At 40.0% G+C, this 17599-nt stretch overlaps 1 protein-coding gene across 5 annotated transcripts in view; it reads left to right on the forward strand.

The window, feature by feature from the left end:
- The window catches only part of NADK (NAD kinase), a 417957-nt gene that overhangs the window by 340474 nt on the left and 59884 nt on the right, over nucleotides 1-17599 (forward strand). For all 5 annotated transcript variants that reach the window (XM_069241012.1, XM_069241013.1, XM_069241015.1 and 2 more), the window contains 3 exons: nucleotides 11192-11321; nucleotides 15269-15377; nucleotides 15679-15764. In XM_069241012.1, the coding sequence (XP_069097113.1) occupies nucleotides 11192-11321; nucleotides 15269-15377; nucleotides 15679-15764 (325 nt within the window). The remainder of the gene's footprint in view (nucleotides 1-11191; nucleotides 11322-15268; nucleotides 15378-15678; nucleotides 15765-17599) is intronic.

Raw genomic sequence — 17599 nt, forward strand, 5'->3', positions numbered from 1 at the left:
TACCAATATTTATTAAAATTGACAGACCTGATTAAAGTAATGTAATTATATTTGAATAAAAATGATAGTTAATCTTTTTTTAATTAAAAGGGATGTTAAAATATTTTAAAATTACAATTTTAAAATAAATATGGTTTAGTTTTAGATTAAAAAAAACGATTGTTATTAATTGAATTCAGTTTATTTTAACATTATTTCCTATGGGCCTTCATTTTAAGTTCCTAGCGTCATTATTTTCTTTAAGCAGGTTTTGCAATATCAGTGGTTCGCCATGTCTGCCACCTGCTACTGTTTTGGGTCCTTATTCACTATAGAAAATTTATAAGTGCAGATGGTGAATAGGAGTGGACTTACCCTTTTATGAATGAGTGCATGTGCCTCCCTAAACCCATTCTTAACCCACCCTTAAGCCGTCCATACGGCTCCCTTATCTCTTCCACTTTAGTAATAAGTATTCACCATTTTTCAGACACATCTTCCAGCTCTGTCCCGCCCACATTTGCTACTAAAATGTATACTTTTGTGTGCAGAGAGCCTGCAGTTGTGGCCGAGATCTCAGCACAGAAAAAGTTAGAGACAGAAGCAGAACCTCAGTACGTGGTTTCTGCATAACTTTTTATAGTATGTTAGTAGTGTTGTTGTAGTAATATTAAACATTATTCAAAATGCATTTTGTGAAAAGGAACCAACGCATTTGAATGATAAGGTGGTTCAAGTTCTCAATGTAGATTCAGTGGCATTGACCTTATAAATTGCCCCTTCCCATACATGTACTTTGTTTCTGCTCATGCTCCCACAATGTATGATTTGGTAATTTTACATCCACAAATAATATTACTATGAAATTAGGATATTCCCAACCAAAAATCGAATTCTGATCCTTCCTCTTTGAAGAGGTGATAAGGTTTCCGGCATTGCTCATGATGGTATGCATTGGATGAGGATGTCTAATAGTGGATCTCTAGTACATTCCCTTGCTAATTGGAATTGAAGGGCAAATCATGGTGTGCAGTAATGCAGTGAAGGAACATGGAGTGAACAAGATGACTCCTGCCTTCTAAAGTTTTTAGGTTCACCTTCATAAGATCATGAATTGCGATGTGTAATTGTTTTGAAGAAGCAGTGAAGAACCTAATAATAAACTTCCTTTAGTTACCAAGGATCAAAAATCTGCATTTTGGAATGCCCGTTCTTCCAAACACTACTTGACTTATCCGATAAATGGGGAACACAGGTAAATATTGGTGTTCTAGCAAATGATTCATGTACACAGTTCCTCCTGCTCTTTTAGCATGATGTGCTCTGATGATGGAAAAAGACTGCCATTTAGCTATTTTTAGAGCTCCAATTTGGAACATTCTAAGCCTGCAGGGAACAAGCTACAGTTCAATAGCCACTCTACTCACCTATCAACTATAGAATTTTCTGGAGAAAAATTGCCAGTTTTCTGATTCTTGATCCAGTTTCCTTCTCATATGGCCATGCCATGTCATGATGAATGCTGGTGGAAATTTGTTTGATCTTTGGGTATTAAAGTCCTTTTGCCTGGTCCAGTTTCATTTGGCAGATATCGATCTCTATTAAAAACTTGTCCTTGTCTCTCTTCAGAATGTCACAAGTTTCTACGGAAGTTATTGTGTGAACTAGACTATATTAAAACAATGTTGCATGTGTCAACTTTCTAGAGATGTGAATCTGCTAGGTATTGAAAATCAAGCCATTGCCTACCCTAGGAGGGATCCATACCAAGTTCATTAGCTGGTACTGGCGAGTAGTGGAAGATAAATTATGGAACTTAACTACTTTTAATATTTGTCAGCTCTCAGTATTATGATGTTTAAACAAAACCTTAAGCTGTATGCTATAGATGTGTGGTTCTGTTCTTGAGATGGTTGTGGTGAACCAACAAATCATTATGTATTTTATTGGTGATATGTTATCATTGATAATGAGTGGTGAATCAAAATCAAATTTGGTGCTGCTTTTTAATTAATACATTTTCTTGGTTCCACAGGTGGACAAAGTTCCTGTAATAATTTCTTGCTTTTGAAAAGCCTGTTCCAAAACTTAGTATTTTACCTCACTATATGGAAAGCCAGTTGTTCATTTCATTCTTACCTCATGATTGGTCTATGTAATTGCCTGTATTTTAGTCTTCTTACATTTCTTGTGACTAGGCTCAAACCATTCAGAATAACATGGCCAAATCTTTCCTGACCTACCTTGCCGTCCTCATTTCTTTTCATTTAGTACAGCTTTACAGCTACCTGTAATAAATTGTATGTTACTTCTATTTTCCCTCTTTTCTTTGAAGCCACATTGTCCCTTCCAGTCATCCGATATGCTCCATTGTCCCTCTTTGGCTCTTCTTTGAGTTCCTGATGTTTGCTGTGCTCGCACCAATGACAGCTCATTTTAGAGTCTCACCACAAACCTATGGGCCTCACTGCCCATTGCTCTTGGGCTCACATGTAGTTACTCATCTTTTACGAAGCAGTTAAAAATTAAGCTGGCGACTTCCCTCACTCTAGCGGGCCCAATATTGACTTGTGTTCCTGCTTTGTGACACTGTGAAACCCTACGGGTATTTCTGTATGCTTTGTTAAAGCAACATCTTTCATTCAGATGTAAAGTCTTTGTCTTAGGGGTAGTTTTTATAGTTTTGGGCTTTAACTTTCTCTTGCTAATAAGCTGTCTGGTAATTTTTTTTTATTTTAAATGTTAATGTTCAACATTATTTTTAGTTTGTCAATTTTGGGGTCTTTTTTGATTGCGAGAAGAGCAGCGTTGTTTTTAATGATATGCAGTGAATTGTTAAATTGAGTACCGGGGGACTTAGTGATTTTAAATAGTTGAATTGATGACGATAAAAATCTGTGCCATTATTTGCAATTTATAAATATAGACCCAAACAAACCATACACTTCTGGTATCAAACTAGGCCGTGCACGAAAATAGACGTATATTTACTTATTGACCCCGCCAAATGCCCCCACAAAGAATTCTGACTAAGAGCACCTAGCCACAGAGCCACTCGGTAAAATATTGCATTACAAAGAGAACAGAACAAAACAGTGTATTATGGACCAATAGTTGAAAGTGAAATTTACAGTGAAGTACCTGTCCAAGTACCAGATATCTTTAGATCTCAGGTATAGATTTGTTGGTTTAAGATTTTAACATTCACTTCTACAACTAATATACTGGCCTGCTCATGGTTGTACTCAGTATGTACATGAGGTGTTAAATACCTATTATTGATAAATGTTTATTATCCTGTTTAAAACTACCCGTGCGGATGTTGGGAACAACAATAAATTTACTAGAACTCATTGGCAGTGCAAAAGAAAGCTCTTGTTTCATAAAAAGTGAACTGACGGAATACAAGTGTAGAGGAATTTTACTCAGGGCTATCAGGTATGATCCAGTGCCACAGTCCAAAAAGAAACCTCTGTCTGGTATTAGGATGTTAGAGTTATTTACATTTTGCTAAGAAAATGTTGGAGATACAAAGGTTCTAGAAAAAAGGCACTGTCTTTGAACGTTTAGAGATACGTCAATTGTCTTCTACAATGTGAATCATAGTGCCATAAAGTTATCTTTCTTTTTGTCTAATCTGTGGTCTTGGCTAGGGCCACAGTTACAGCCGATGCCATCATGTATGGCTTAGGTGTAATTGTATCTCCGATTCTAGACAGAAACGGTGATAGGTTTTTTCCCCAAGATTACTCACGGGTACAGAAAACATGTATTTGTTATCTGAGAAGAAACCTTTGGCAGTCTGTTTGACATTCAGGTGGGGCGTGCACTTTAAAATAGGAATAGGCAAACCAAATCTGCTAGAGCACTGGCTCTTAACCTTTTGACTTTTGTGGACCTTACTGAAAGTCTGGCACCCTGCCTAAGTAGTTGAGTTTTAAATTGCTTCACGTTTACAGAGCATTTAAACACTTTCAGTTTAGCATTATTATGCATATGTGCTTTATCAATCTGCTAATTTGAATTACATTTCTAAAGAGTTACAACCGCCTCACCCAACCCACCACGTGCTCCCCCGCCCCCCTGTGTAGGTGTTGCGACCTGTAGGGTCCATGGACCACAGGTTAAGTATCACTGTGCTAGAGTTTGGATTCGGTTACAAATCTAGTGTCCATTTGGATCACAAATGTACACTGTCTGACCATGTAATGTGCTTGCTGCATGTGTGTAATGGAGCCATGAACTGCTTCTCTAAATTACCTTGTCTAGGGGTAGATAATTGTGAGGATGTAACTTGGTATAGTTAGCGAAGAAGAGCAAGTAAATGTTGTTTATTCACAAAATATGATTAACTTGGTGGCTGTCGAATTAAAAAACACAGAGTTGCACCTGTGTGTGACCCGGAGGCGAATGTGATAGTGTAACATATCAACCTCCCCATCATGGAAAGACAATATGAGTGTGTAACTCCATGTAACTTACATTTGTAATACATGGTAATGTACAGAAAGTGAAGGAGTAGATGAAGAACAGCAAAGAAATTGCTAGATACAAACTGTTGGGTGTGTATCAAACTACTGATTGCGGTAAAAAAACAACAACAGGGTTGCAGACTTGCAAACGTTTATTGGTTGTTAAGTATTATGGGAGTGTGGGAAAAAGGACTTGGCAATGCGTGGGACCTCAGTTGTATTGAATAATGTTGTACAATTGACAGAGTAGGATGCACTGAAGAAGGGAGGAGGTGATCTGGTTCCCAAATGTTGCGGTTGCTTTGATCAGGGCTGTTTAGCTGACAGTCTTTGCGCTTCATGTCTTGGGATTTATAGCTGTAAGTAGGTAGAAAGAAAATTTACATTTCACAACCAGTTTGTGAACACCGAATAAAGAAATGGAATTACCAGTGGAAATGTTTTCATGGTAACTGAACTGTTGCCTTCAAACGTGGTATTATATCCTGCTATGTGTCATTTTGTTTCTACCAGAGTTCCGAGCCAATGTCCTGTAAATCCCCCTGTTCCTACTTGTGCCCGCATTGTGAAAATATTCTATTCTTGCCTACTTCCACAAGCGTCAGTGACAACAAGCACCGACGGCTGAGATGAATGTAATACCTATCTTCCTGGGTGGGCTTCGTTTGATGCCATGCACAAGGAAATCCTACTAGAGGGTCTGTTAGAAGAACCAGGATAAGCAACTCATTTGACTGGGAAAAGGATTCTTAAATAACAAATCCCCTACGTTAAATGTCATGAACAAAATGCAGCTGGGGCATTTGTGGGGTACTGTAGGGCTTCCCCTTGGACCCTATGCTGCTCAACCCTCTAAATGCAGCCTTTTCATGGCCTCTAGGAGGATCTGGGGACTCATATATAATCCATTACAGTCGAGTTGTGTGTTTTTCCTTGATGGATGGTCATGATTCGGTTAAAAAAGAACTAAACATAGCTTAATCTCATTCCGAAATGGATGGCTAGCCTAATGATCATTATTTTTGACCATGCTTTTTGTCACCTGGGTACAAGCCATCAGTATTTTGGTAAACCGCGCTCTGAAGTTCATACAAAAACATAAAAACTTTGGGGCAGATTTATGAAAAGTGTGCAGCTCCACTTTTCTTGTACCCCCCTAAAGCCCCCATGTGTGCGTGTATTTGAGATACGGTGCACCATGGCGGTAATTAGGGAACCAGCGTCATAATTATTTACTTTAGTTCGGCGCTTTGCAGTTTTAGCATAAAAATGTTGATGCTAATCCTGGCATTTTTGGCCATCTAATGCCACATTAACGTAAAACAAATGATGCTAATGTGTCTTCAGGATGGCGCTAGGCCCTCTTAAATCTGGGCCTTGGAGTTTTACCCTTAGTTCATGATTGCCTACCTTCACTTCATTAACCTCACAAGCATTGAAGTTGGGAAACATTATTATTTTTTTATTACCAAATTTTTTATTACGTTTCACAGGGCACCCAGGTTTCACCGTGATACAAATATTGTTCCAAGACAATAATTGCTCCGGAGTACAAATTCGAAATTGAGTAGTCAAATCAAATATCTTTACATCAAGAGTTAACCCATGATAAGTCCACCACTTGACCCATATTTTGTAGTGTTCCTGTTGGCACTCCTGTGCTTCGTAAATTGGATTATTTTTGTGGGCATACCAGTCGAGTCCCCTCTGCCAGGCCGGCAGCAAGGGTGGCATAGGTTGTTTCCAGTAACTGGCAAGATCTCTTTTTGGCACTACACAGGCCATACCGATAAAAAATCCTTTCAGCTTGTGGCCCTCCCAGTTCCTCTAGAAGGTCCAACAAGGCCACTCGGGCCTCAAGTCAATAGGGTGGCCAAATGCCATTGAAAATCCACAACCTGCACCCCTCCCAAAAGGGCCGCAGAGCTGGGCAGTGCCAGGTCACATAGTAGAAATCTACATCAGGGCAATGACAGTCTGTCCACACGACTTGAGCCATGGGGTCCATCCAGCCAATGATGGTAATATGTAAGTGGCATAGAGACAGTTAATTTGGATCATTCTCAACCGTAATGAGATTGCCAATTCTCTTGGGGCTAAGCTTGCTTCCCTCCAGTCATCACTATATAGTTCATTCACCGAACACACCCATTTCTGTCAGAGGGAAGCAAACCCATCTGGTGTGTTGAAAATCAGTGAGCGATAAATTACAGATATGGTCCCCTTGCCCAAGCGCCCCATAAGAATCTTAACTTCCAACGAGCTATATTTAGGAATCTCAACATCCAAAGGGAGATGAGTCTGCAGGGTATGGTGTAGAAAACGAAAGAATTGTGTGTGGGATATAGCATATTCATCTTGCATTTCTTGAAAGGACATTAGTGTGTCTCCCCGGCAAACATCCTCAAGGTACGTGATCCTTATTCAATCCCAGTGGGCGCCATGCCTGAGACTCAACACCTGCCAAAGCCAGGGTCCCGTCAGGGAGGGGTCATGTCAGTTGGACGACGTTCACATCGGACGAAATGTAAAGGTTACCCTCCAGCAACACACAGCCACTCGAGCGCAGGAGCATGCCTCCACATAACAGGCTGAGAAGCCCCACAAACCCCAGCAAAAGTAGCTCCAAACGATATGAGGGGTAATCCCAACATCCCACAAGCCATTCGTTAATAGGGAGCAGATGGGCAGCATAGTAGTAACCGTAAATGTAGATCATACCAGTGCCACCCTCAAATGGAGATTTCCGTGCTGCGGGGAAAGCTACACAATGTCACCCTCTCACCTAAACAAAGGCCATCAGTTTCAGTGTCAAAGAACAAAACCATTTCAGAGGAATCCAATATGGAAAGTTTGTTAAGATATGTAAGTACTGGGGAAGGCACAACATTTTAAAGATTGCAAAGCATCGCATTGGGTTGAAGGGGCAGGCGACTCCATCTACGTAAGTTCCTTTCCAGGGCTCTGGCAAGAGGTTGGAAGTTAAGGGACCATGCCAATTTCGGAAGATGTGAAATATGAATCCCAGATACATGAAGGAGTTCCAACAAACAGGGTTGTCAGGGCACCAGTAGTGTGCCACAGCCTCTCCGGTTACCGCCACCAGAAGGAACATACAGGTATTAACCTGCAGGCATGAGGCATTCTAATAAAGGCAGAAGATTTCAATGCATGTGGGTCCTCAGGCCTGTGGGACGCTGAGGAAGAGCAGAACGTCATCCTCATGAAGGGCAATGCTGTCCTCAATGCCTCCCTCCCACTGCCAGCCCCAAATCTGCGCATCACATTGTATCAGGCGTGCCAGGGGTTGGGAAACATTATTATTAAACACAGCAGTTAGACAATAGCAATGGTATTGGTCTAATGAACCAAGCAGCTGTCGTGAAACACATCCAAAATTATGTGCTAAATTGACAAAATTGTGCTCAAAATTATGAATGAAAAAGTTTTACAGTGCATAGGTAGAAATGTGGTGGTGCACCTAATAGAAACTAAGGAATTAAGAAAATACATTTTGTTTCATATTTGAATGCCCAGGCTCATTTTTTTGCATAGCAAGAGACCTTTTCACTGCTCAAGGCCAGTCTGTTGGTATCAGTCAGCCAGGAAATCACAGGATTCTAACTTGACCACCAGTTATTAACTTCTCCACCAGTGACCGGTTAAGAAACTGGTGCACGCGCTCAGTATAAAATTAATGAAATTAACTGCTCTTTGCCCTACGACGGATGAATTAATAGCCTATTTTTAAGACTTATATAAATTCCTCCTATATCCAGGGAGCTAATTCCAGCTGAAGGATACGGAAAACAATTTAATGCCTCGCAATGTTAATGTCATTTACATTCTTTTGTATAGTATATTGATTATTACTGTAAATAAAGATAATGTGGAGTGATCCAAATCGTGTCTTCTGATCTTTGAAGTTTGCAGCCAAGTCACTTCACAATGCTAGTGTCCGGATGTGCGCGGTCTCTCCCAACTTTAATGTAGCGCTTAAGATTACATTACAAACTCTTAAAAACTGCATATTTGTTTAAGAACCACTTGTGGTTTTAGATTTAATTTGCACTCACTAAGCTCTCAGTACAGCCTTGCAGATTTTAGCCACAAACAGTTGTTTTCATTAATCGGCAAGAGGGAATTGTACAACTTGCGTAGGCGCTCAGTCCCCTAGAGACATTTTCTAATTTCCCTTCCAGTGGCTAAGTTATTTGCCGTTTTATATTTGTGTACGAGATTTTATTCGAGGAATCGTGATATTTTTCTATATTGATTACTGTTCAATGTATTCTTTTTACCTCATTTGTAAAGGTTTTAGCTAACCGAAGCAAAGAAGGTTTTACCTACTTACTTCACCATGCTATTGATTGTGCTGGACGAAGTATGATAGCCCTTCTTTTCAAAAACAGAAGGCGTGGTATTCTGTGATCCCTTGTGCACCACTGGGTAATATCACATAAGATCCAACAGTTGATTAACTTTTTATATTTCTGTGGATGGTTTATTTTTCATTTAGGCTTTGAAATAGTCAGCCAGGTGAATGGTCTGTAATTTGTAAAGTTGCATAATAACCTAAAAAATATATACTAATGCTGACAAAAAGGGGAGAAAGGAGGCAGCAGTGGGCTACATAACGGCTTTGGAAATGGAATGGAATATGTTTGAGATGGTTTGTATCATCTAAGTGAGTTTCTTTGGATGCCATGCCTGTGTCATTGTCAGTGTCGTTCTAACAGCCCTGCACATTAATTTCTTCTTTCTGTGGTGTATTAGCTTGTCACTGGGGATGGGAATTACATTTGTAGTAAGAGTTTCTGTACAATTGGACTATTAAGTATTGAGGGTCTTTGCAGTGGTAAGCAAGCTGATATTTGTTAAAGTGTATCAGACGTTGATACCAAGGTGGTTGTAAGTTACGTGCCGTATCTTTTTTTGCAGTTTTATATAGCACAATCTTGGCCCAAGGACATCAGAGCTCCTTAGATGAGCAACAGATCACATTACACATTCTTGTTTTTTTTTAAAGGCAGGGTGAGATCAGGGGTCAGATGTATAAAAAGTGGTTGCAAATCACACACCAACTTTTTGTGACCCGACTGAGACTTTGTGAAACAACCTTCACACTAACAGACCGGTTCACAAAATCACACCCTCGGAGAAGCTGGCAATTCATCCTATCTAATCAGTAGAAATGATCTGGATCACAAATTGCGACTCACCTTGATTGAATTTTATAACAGGGATAGTGGGCTGCTATGGCCTGTTTAAATAAAGTAAGATTTATTTTTAAGTGTAGCTCGTTTTCCTTAAAGGAAATGGATCTGCTTATAAGAAAAAAAAATACCTTTTTTTAAAAACACTTGTTTAAGATTTGGCAGTCATCCCAAGGACCACTGTCCTATCCTTTTTTTTAACATTCACATAGGGGAAGGGATCCACTACCCTTTCTTTTCCCGAAGCAGTTACCACATCCCTAGAGGAGTTGGCAACCTATCAAAATTACAGTTGCAAACCTTTGATACATAGCTTTACGAAATGCAGTTTGGAAGAGATGCCCTAAACACTCCCCTTCCAAATTGCAACTCGTTATGTATTTCTAAACCCATTTTACACTTCGGTAAGCACTTTCCAAATCGCGAAATGAATTTAGTGCATTTAAAAAAAAGCGATTTAGCAATTACAAACTCTGCGGTTTAGTGAATTGCAAGGTTTGTAACTGATAAATAGCTTCATACATCAGGATCTTAAGTAATTTGCCAACAATCATAAGATGTTGAACGCAGGCTCGTTCCCCAGTTCAAAACCAGCAGCTCTGTCCATTAGGCCATATCACCTACTCAGTATGTCTCTGTTGAAAGAGAATGAAATAGGTTTGCTTGGAGACATGGAGTATGAGTTACACACTGGATGTTCAAACACTTCCTGGCATTAATCTGCGCCTGGTGGTCATTTGAACTGGTTATATTTCTTGCAGAAGACAGCCACTTTCTAGCTAGTTTGCTGGAAGGGCGTGTTCCATTGTAGGAGAACGACATAGCATTCTAAAAATACTAGTGAGATAACTAGGGTTTAGGAAACAGTCACAAAGACCTGCATTTGGATCAGTGGTTCAGTTTGTAAATAGAGCAGCAACCAGAACTAATGTCAATTATGTGCTTGATGGGAGGAAAATAAAGATATGGGCTGAATGTTAGGATTTTGCTCTAGATATGAAAGAACACTAGACATGTGCCTCACTCAGTGTGCCTTATTCATGTACAACATAGAACTAAACGAGATAAAAAGCATCTGATTAGTCTTCTGAAAACCTATGGATAATGCAACAGAGAGACATGTTACAGTTTAAAACAGTCATAAAAGTTAGTATGTGCAAATGTCAAATTGTGTTCCCATTCTGGTCATAAACAGTGTTCAGCTCAAGTTTTATTGAGGTTTCATTCTTCACCCATATTACTTTTTCTACCAGTAAGTCTGTCAGGTTATTTCCCAGTCTCCCACAATCACTCATTTCCTTGTTTTAGTAGGTTCCTTTCCAACTAGGAAGATGTTCTGCTTCTCACTGACCGCTCTGGCCTTTTACTACGCCTGGGTAATGCCATTTGAGATGCATGTGGCATTTTAGCACACTAGACTGTTCCGTCTTTTTTTCCCAGATTAAAATACCTGATATCAATCTGGTCTTCACATTATTCACAAAGTTGTGAACTTTCAGCTTACTTTCATTTTCTATTATGCAGGCACATTCAGGACCCAGCAAGTCAACGGTTAACTTGGAACAAGCCTCCCAAGAGTGTTCTGGTCATCAAGAAGATCAGGGATGCAACCCTCTTGCAGCCCTTTAAGGAACTCTGCATATTTCTTACCGAGGTACACGAAAAGCATTTCTTTCAATTTGCACAATTTGTTTAAAATTAAAGATCTGAGCTCTCTTTGCTATGTATTGATATTGGTAGTGTTAGAAATGGGGTTTCTCGTTTGTTAGGGTACTCACCTAAGCCAGATAGAACTCACCACTCTAGTCAGGGCAGTAAGGTACACACAAAAGATAATCTGTGCTCACCCCCTGGTAGCTTGGCACAGAGCTGTCAGGCGTATCCCCAGAAGCAATGTGCAAAGCGTTTGCCCAACACACTCACACCAGTAACACAACGAATACACCACAAAAGAGACTCCACACAGGATTGTATAAAAATATGCATAGGATATATTGTACAGAGAACATGGACCAAAATAACATTATTCATAAATAATGTGCACGCTGTTTAAATACTAAAGTAGGGCTCGCTATTCGTGACTCTAGAAGATGCAAAATGACAAACATTTGCAGTATTCCAGGCATAAAATGCAGCATTAAAACACAAGAATTCTCACATGTAACAATAATTGAAATGTCTCCACCAGAACTTAGGGTGCAGCACACCTGCACTCACATTAGGCATTATATGGTAATTCCCCAAAATTCAGTGAACACACTTGCATTTAGAAAAGTATGTAGGGTGCCGGAGTACCTTCACGCCTTTTACATTTATTACGGTAATTCGCTGGGACACTGTTTCCATGCAGGGATCCCCCTCAGTGACTGACCATGGCATGCTTTTGGACACGGGAGCAGGGAAAGCAGAGCGCCAGAAAGGTTGTGGTGACTTGTCTATGTGTCCTCCAACGAAGAGTGCCCAGCGTGAGCTGGAGAGGCTTTCCTGGTCCTTCTCGGCTGCACACTAGTTACCTTTAACTGCCCACTGGGCTGTATGGCTATTTCCTGCCCTATTTGCAGTACCTGGTTCACTCCTTCTGTGGGGAGGGTGTTAACCACATGGGGGTGACCTCAGCAGGCTGTGGGGCACGGCATCTGATTGTGGTGCTCTCCCACAAAGTGTAACTGTCACTCTGCCCTAGACGTGGCTTGGAGTCAGGGTGCAAAGCACTAGAGTTATAAGCACAGAGAAAGGCCCACTTTCTAAAAGTGGCATTACTAAAATACTAATGCAAAATCCAACTACACCAGCAAGCAGGATTTCTCACTGCCATTCCAAACATACCAAACATGCCAACAATACTCCTTTCAGAGTAGAAATAACCACTTAAAAACATATAAGGGAATTCCTAATGCCAACTTATGAGAGGAGTATCCCTCACAGTAGTGAAAAATAAAATAGGCACTTTGTCTCTACTTGGACATGTATAGCATAAAAATATATGTCCTACCTTTTCCATACACAGCACCCTGCACATAGGGCTACCTGGGCCTACATTAGGGGGGGGGGACTTAGGTGTAGTAAAAGGAGAGCGTAGGCCTTGGCAAGTAGTTTGTAAACTGCGCACGCAAGCCCTGCAGTGGCAGGCCTGAGGCAGGTTTGAAAGACTACTTCTATGGGTGGTGCAGTCAGCGCTGCAGGCTCACTATAGCATTTAATTTACAGGCCCTGGGTATATGGGATACCACTTAACAAGGGACTTACAGGTAAATTAATCGGCCAAATGGGTGTAAGCAAATCGTACCAAGCGAGCGAGAGGGGGGAGAGAGCACATTCACTTTAGCACTGATTAGCAGTGGTAAAGTACCCAGAGTCCTAAAGCCAACAGAAAGAGGTTCAGAAAAATAGGAGGAGAAACGCAAAATGTTTGGGGATAGCCCTGCAGAAAGGGCCATTTCCAACGGGTAGTTAATGTCAGTTTACACAACTATTGTTTATGTCCTGTTTCTTGGTGTTGCATGTAATAGAGAGGGCAGGCAATTTTGCAGTTGTGTCTGTTGTTGTGAAATAAGGGAATAATTGTCCATGGTCACCTAGCCAGATAGGTAGCATGGTCTCGTTTACACATAATGGCCCCAATTTATAGTACTGCAGACAGGGTACTCCATCACCAATGCAACAGAGTACACTGTCCTCCAAATCCTCGGTCCACCAGCCTCATTTAGAGATAGGCAAACCTTAAGTATTCCATAAGTGGAGCCCCCTTTGGCTCCATCAAAAGGGATATTACACTGCCTGTCCTATTTAAGGTGTAATGCCTGTTTTTCCCTAGTTCTCCAGTAGTAGCTCCTACATTCTAGGAGAAAGCTACCAGGGTGTGGAGGTCATTAGGTTTTTTGATTTTTTAAAACAAACTCTCACTGTGTGAGTTTCTTTTTTCAAAAGGAACAAATGAACTATAGTTTGGTGGATGGCTGTCAAATCTGACAGTGACCATACACCATAATTGTAGTACATTGAAAAAACCGACCATAACTGGTTTCTTTCAGTGCATAGAGATGACGAATAGCAGACAGGCATCTCTAATTTTATTAGATGTTGTGCCCTCGGGATGCTACAGATAATGTACTCCGCCATCCATACAGAAACTGTTACGTCTGCTAAACTCTGGATCATGTCCCTAGTCTCCAGTATCCGTGGTCCAAGACATAGCCAGTAGAACGTAAAGTTCATTAAGTATGCACTAAACCCTCTTTTAGTGCTAGCTTGTAGAACATTACATTGATAGGTACAAGGCTTAGCTTACACCCTAAAGTGTAAACTTAAATATAATAGGCCATTGTATGACTTTGTCCTAACGTATTTAACAAGCAGCCCTTAAAGAATAAGAAAAGTACAGGAATGTTTCCATGGAGCCTTAGTGTTTATCCACAAATGTTGTTGTGGAGTGCTGTTTGTACACCACATTTTCTCAGCCTTCTTTGTCACAGTGTAGCTTGCATGGTCTGTATTGTAACAAAGCAAAGAAAATTTACTGGTGCTGATCTTCATTTTATAACATGTTGATCTCTGCTTTGTACCGCTGTTAAGTTTGTAGATTTACAATTATATATTACAACTCCAATATGTGAGCATGTCCCAAAGGGCACTCTAAGCAAACATTTTTGCTTAGCACTAGAATCTGTTTATTCTGGTAAATTGGGGCGGTTTGAGGTCTCAAGAGGTGCAAAATCTTATCCTAAAGACAACTACCTTCTTGCTGCAATCAACCATGATGTAACACAAGGTGTCTGGTTTGCAGTGCGCAGGATATCCATTGTGTGAAATAGACTAATATAGATATGTATGAAAAGAGTATTATTCACTCACAGATGTGATATAACACAGTCTGGTTGACACAAAACTATTTATAGGAAGGCTCACATTGCCTAAGCTGAAAGTGGTACCTTCCAAAATAGCTCCACGAGCAAGATCTGGACATTTATTTAGGTATGATTCATGGTCTGTAAAATTTGTATTTTTATGGATTTGGTTACTCCAACATTTAAATGCTGCTCCCTTTTGAATTTAAATCACTTAAGTCCTCCGGAGACATGATGTTTGTTCCATTGGCTTTTTACAAGTACTAATCATTGTTAGATGTTAATCACAAATTTGAATATTGAAGACATGTCACATTATTTGTGCCATGGGCAACTGAAATGGATTCATTGAACATTGTTGATGTTTTAGTTGTTTGGTTGTACCATTAGAAGCTACTATTCAGTTGGAGCAAGGTTCCAAGACTTGGATGGTAGTGGATCCAGAAAAAAAGAGGTTGGGTACTCCATTTTTAAGTCTTTCTTCCTACTGATGAGCCCCACCCATTGATTGCCTCTCTTCCACACCTTGTACGCCTATTTCTGGGTAGGACTTACCCACAGCGGCCCTCTATGGGTAGTGGTGGTTCTTCCTGAAGCCGAGTTGGTCTATTTTGTTCATTAAGAAGATCTGGATACCAATCCTGGTTTGAGGGGGGAATTGCTGTGGCTAAGCGTCAATAAAGGTTGATTTTATTTTTGCAAAGAGCAAGCATCTGACATTTCCATTCAACCTTTTGCTTTTGTATTCTGTTTTTAGACAAAAGGAATGGTTGTTTATGTAGAGAAGAAGGTTTTGGAAGACCCAGCCATAATCAACGATGAGTGTTTTGCACCAGTGAAGAAGAAATTTTGCACGTTCCGGGAAGGTTAGAATTTATTCCATATTTTTAATTTTTGGAAACTTGATTAACATTTTCCATTAAGTCAGGAAATAGGTTGCAGCTCTTTCGAAAAACATATGTACTTTACTGTATCTCAGCTCTACGTCCTCTTTGTGGTGTCAAGGACATTTCCTTCCTTGTTTTTTTTTTGTATTTTCTCGAATGATGTACAGTTTATGTTTGTGATGAGACAGATAAATGAAATATTGCTTTGGTGTGAAAACCCAAAATTGGCTACTTGTTTGTGAGAGAGAATACATTAAATTTTTCAAATTCTGTTATGCAGATTACGATGATATCTCGGATCAAATTGATTTTATCATCTGCCTCGGAGGAGATGGGACCTTACTGTATGCATCTTCCCTTTTCCAGGTGTGTGCCCTGAAGTTGTAAAATCAGAAAATACGAATTCATTATAATGCTTTCTGTTTGTTTTTGCCCGAGAAATTAATGTTTGGGTGGAAGATTTTTTTAACTGAATAGTGAAACAGTGGACACCTGATTGTACAGAGAGCAGGAGAACTGTTTTCATATGAGGAGGAGGTGTAATTTACAGGATGGGATGCTTTGCAAATGCTTAACTTGTTATTTCAATGGCATTATCTAGTGTTGTGGAGATCGCATTCCTATTCTTGCACACAGCCTCCGAGAACTGGCAAAGACAAAATGGTAAATGAATTCAGAACGGACTGTGGAAGAGTAGTAAAGCAGAAGCCAGGGCTTATGTAAGTCTTGTGCATTGTGTTTTCAGTGTAATTGCCTAAGAGGATAACGTGGTGCACCTTGGATGTCTTCAGATTCTGTCTTATCTCAGACGCAGAGGTGTCACTGTTTGAGTGCCTGCAATAACCCCATTTCTGAGGGGCAGTAAATGTGCAGCTGATCTTTAGCAACAGCCTGGCGGGAAACCGCCATTACAACGCAGGCCTAACCACGAATGACCATTCCCACGCATGACCATTCCCAGGAAACCTTTACCACGAATCCTTTACCACGCATGCCTTTACAACGAACTTCGACTTAAAGGCATGACTAGCATACGCATAGTCAAGATTTTAAAGGTAAGTATTTTTTTTTATTATTTTTGTAAATGCATGAATAGTAAAGTCACATGTGTGGTAAAGGTTTTACAGATAAGTATTGAGTGCTCTCTCTCTCTCTCTCTCTCTATATATATATATATATATATATATATATATATTAGGGAAAGATCGATTTTAGGGTTTAGAGTGGATAAAAGTAAATGGTAATGGGTTTTTCTGTGGTAAAGGGTTTAGTGGTTAAGGTACGTATAGGTTTTTGGGTGCTAAGGGCATTTTTACGCAGGTTTTAGGGTGGGTATGTTTTTTTTCGGTGGTAAGGGGTTTTTAAGTTTTTTTACAGTGTGTATGAGTTTTGGGGTGGTAAGGATATTTTTAGGTGTTAGGGTGGGTATGGGATTTGTTTGGTGGTAAGGATGTTTTTAGGGTGGATATGGGTTTTTGGGACGTAAGGGAGTTTAGTGTGGATATGGATTTTTGGGTAGTAAGGGCATTTTTAGGGTTTAGGGCGGTTATGGATTTTTGGGTAGTAAGGGCATTTTTAGGGTTTAGGGCGGATATGGATTTTTGGGTGGTTGGGCTTTTTAGGATTCAGGGTGAGTATGGGTTTTTGGGTGGGCATTTTTAGGGTGGGTATGGATTTTTGGATGGTAAGGACATTTTTAGGGTTTAGGGTGGGTTTGTATTTTTGGATGGAATGGGGGTTTTAGGATTTGGGGTGGCAAGTGTTTTTTGGGCCTAGGGTGGATGTGGGTTTTTGGGTGCTAATGGGGTTTTAGGGTGGGTAGGGATTTTTGGGTGGCAAGGTGATTATTTATATATATATATATATATTTATATATATATATATACATGCACTTAAAAAAACAAAGGTTACAGGGACGTTATAGTTGGGCTTTGAATTTACTTTCACAAAACCACAGAAAATCAGCATTTATAGTTAGTTATATAACTTGCGACCTAAAGTAACTATAACGCGCGCCCCTGCCATGCACAGTTTTTTTGTTCAATAATTTGACTGCTGTTTCATTGATAATTTTATTGACGTTATAAAAGTTGTCATAAGTGCTGTAATATCTAGGGTAATTAGCAGTGCCTGGCGAGGGCACGAGATATAGTTCCCTTAGGCCTCACATTATTGTTACTTGAAGTAACTAACTATAACTG

This window comes from Pleurodeles waltl, chromosome 6 (genome assembly GCF_031143425.1).
Source record: "Pleurodeles waltl isolate 20211129_DDA chromosome 6, aPleWal1.hap1.20221129, whole genome shotgun sequence".
Taxonomy (NCBI): domain Eukaryota; kingdom Metazoa; phylum Chordata; class Amphibia; order Caudata; family Salamandridae; genus Pleurodeles; species Pleurodeles waltl.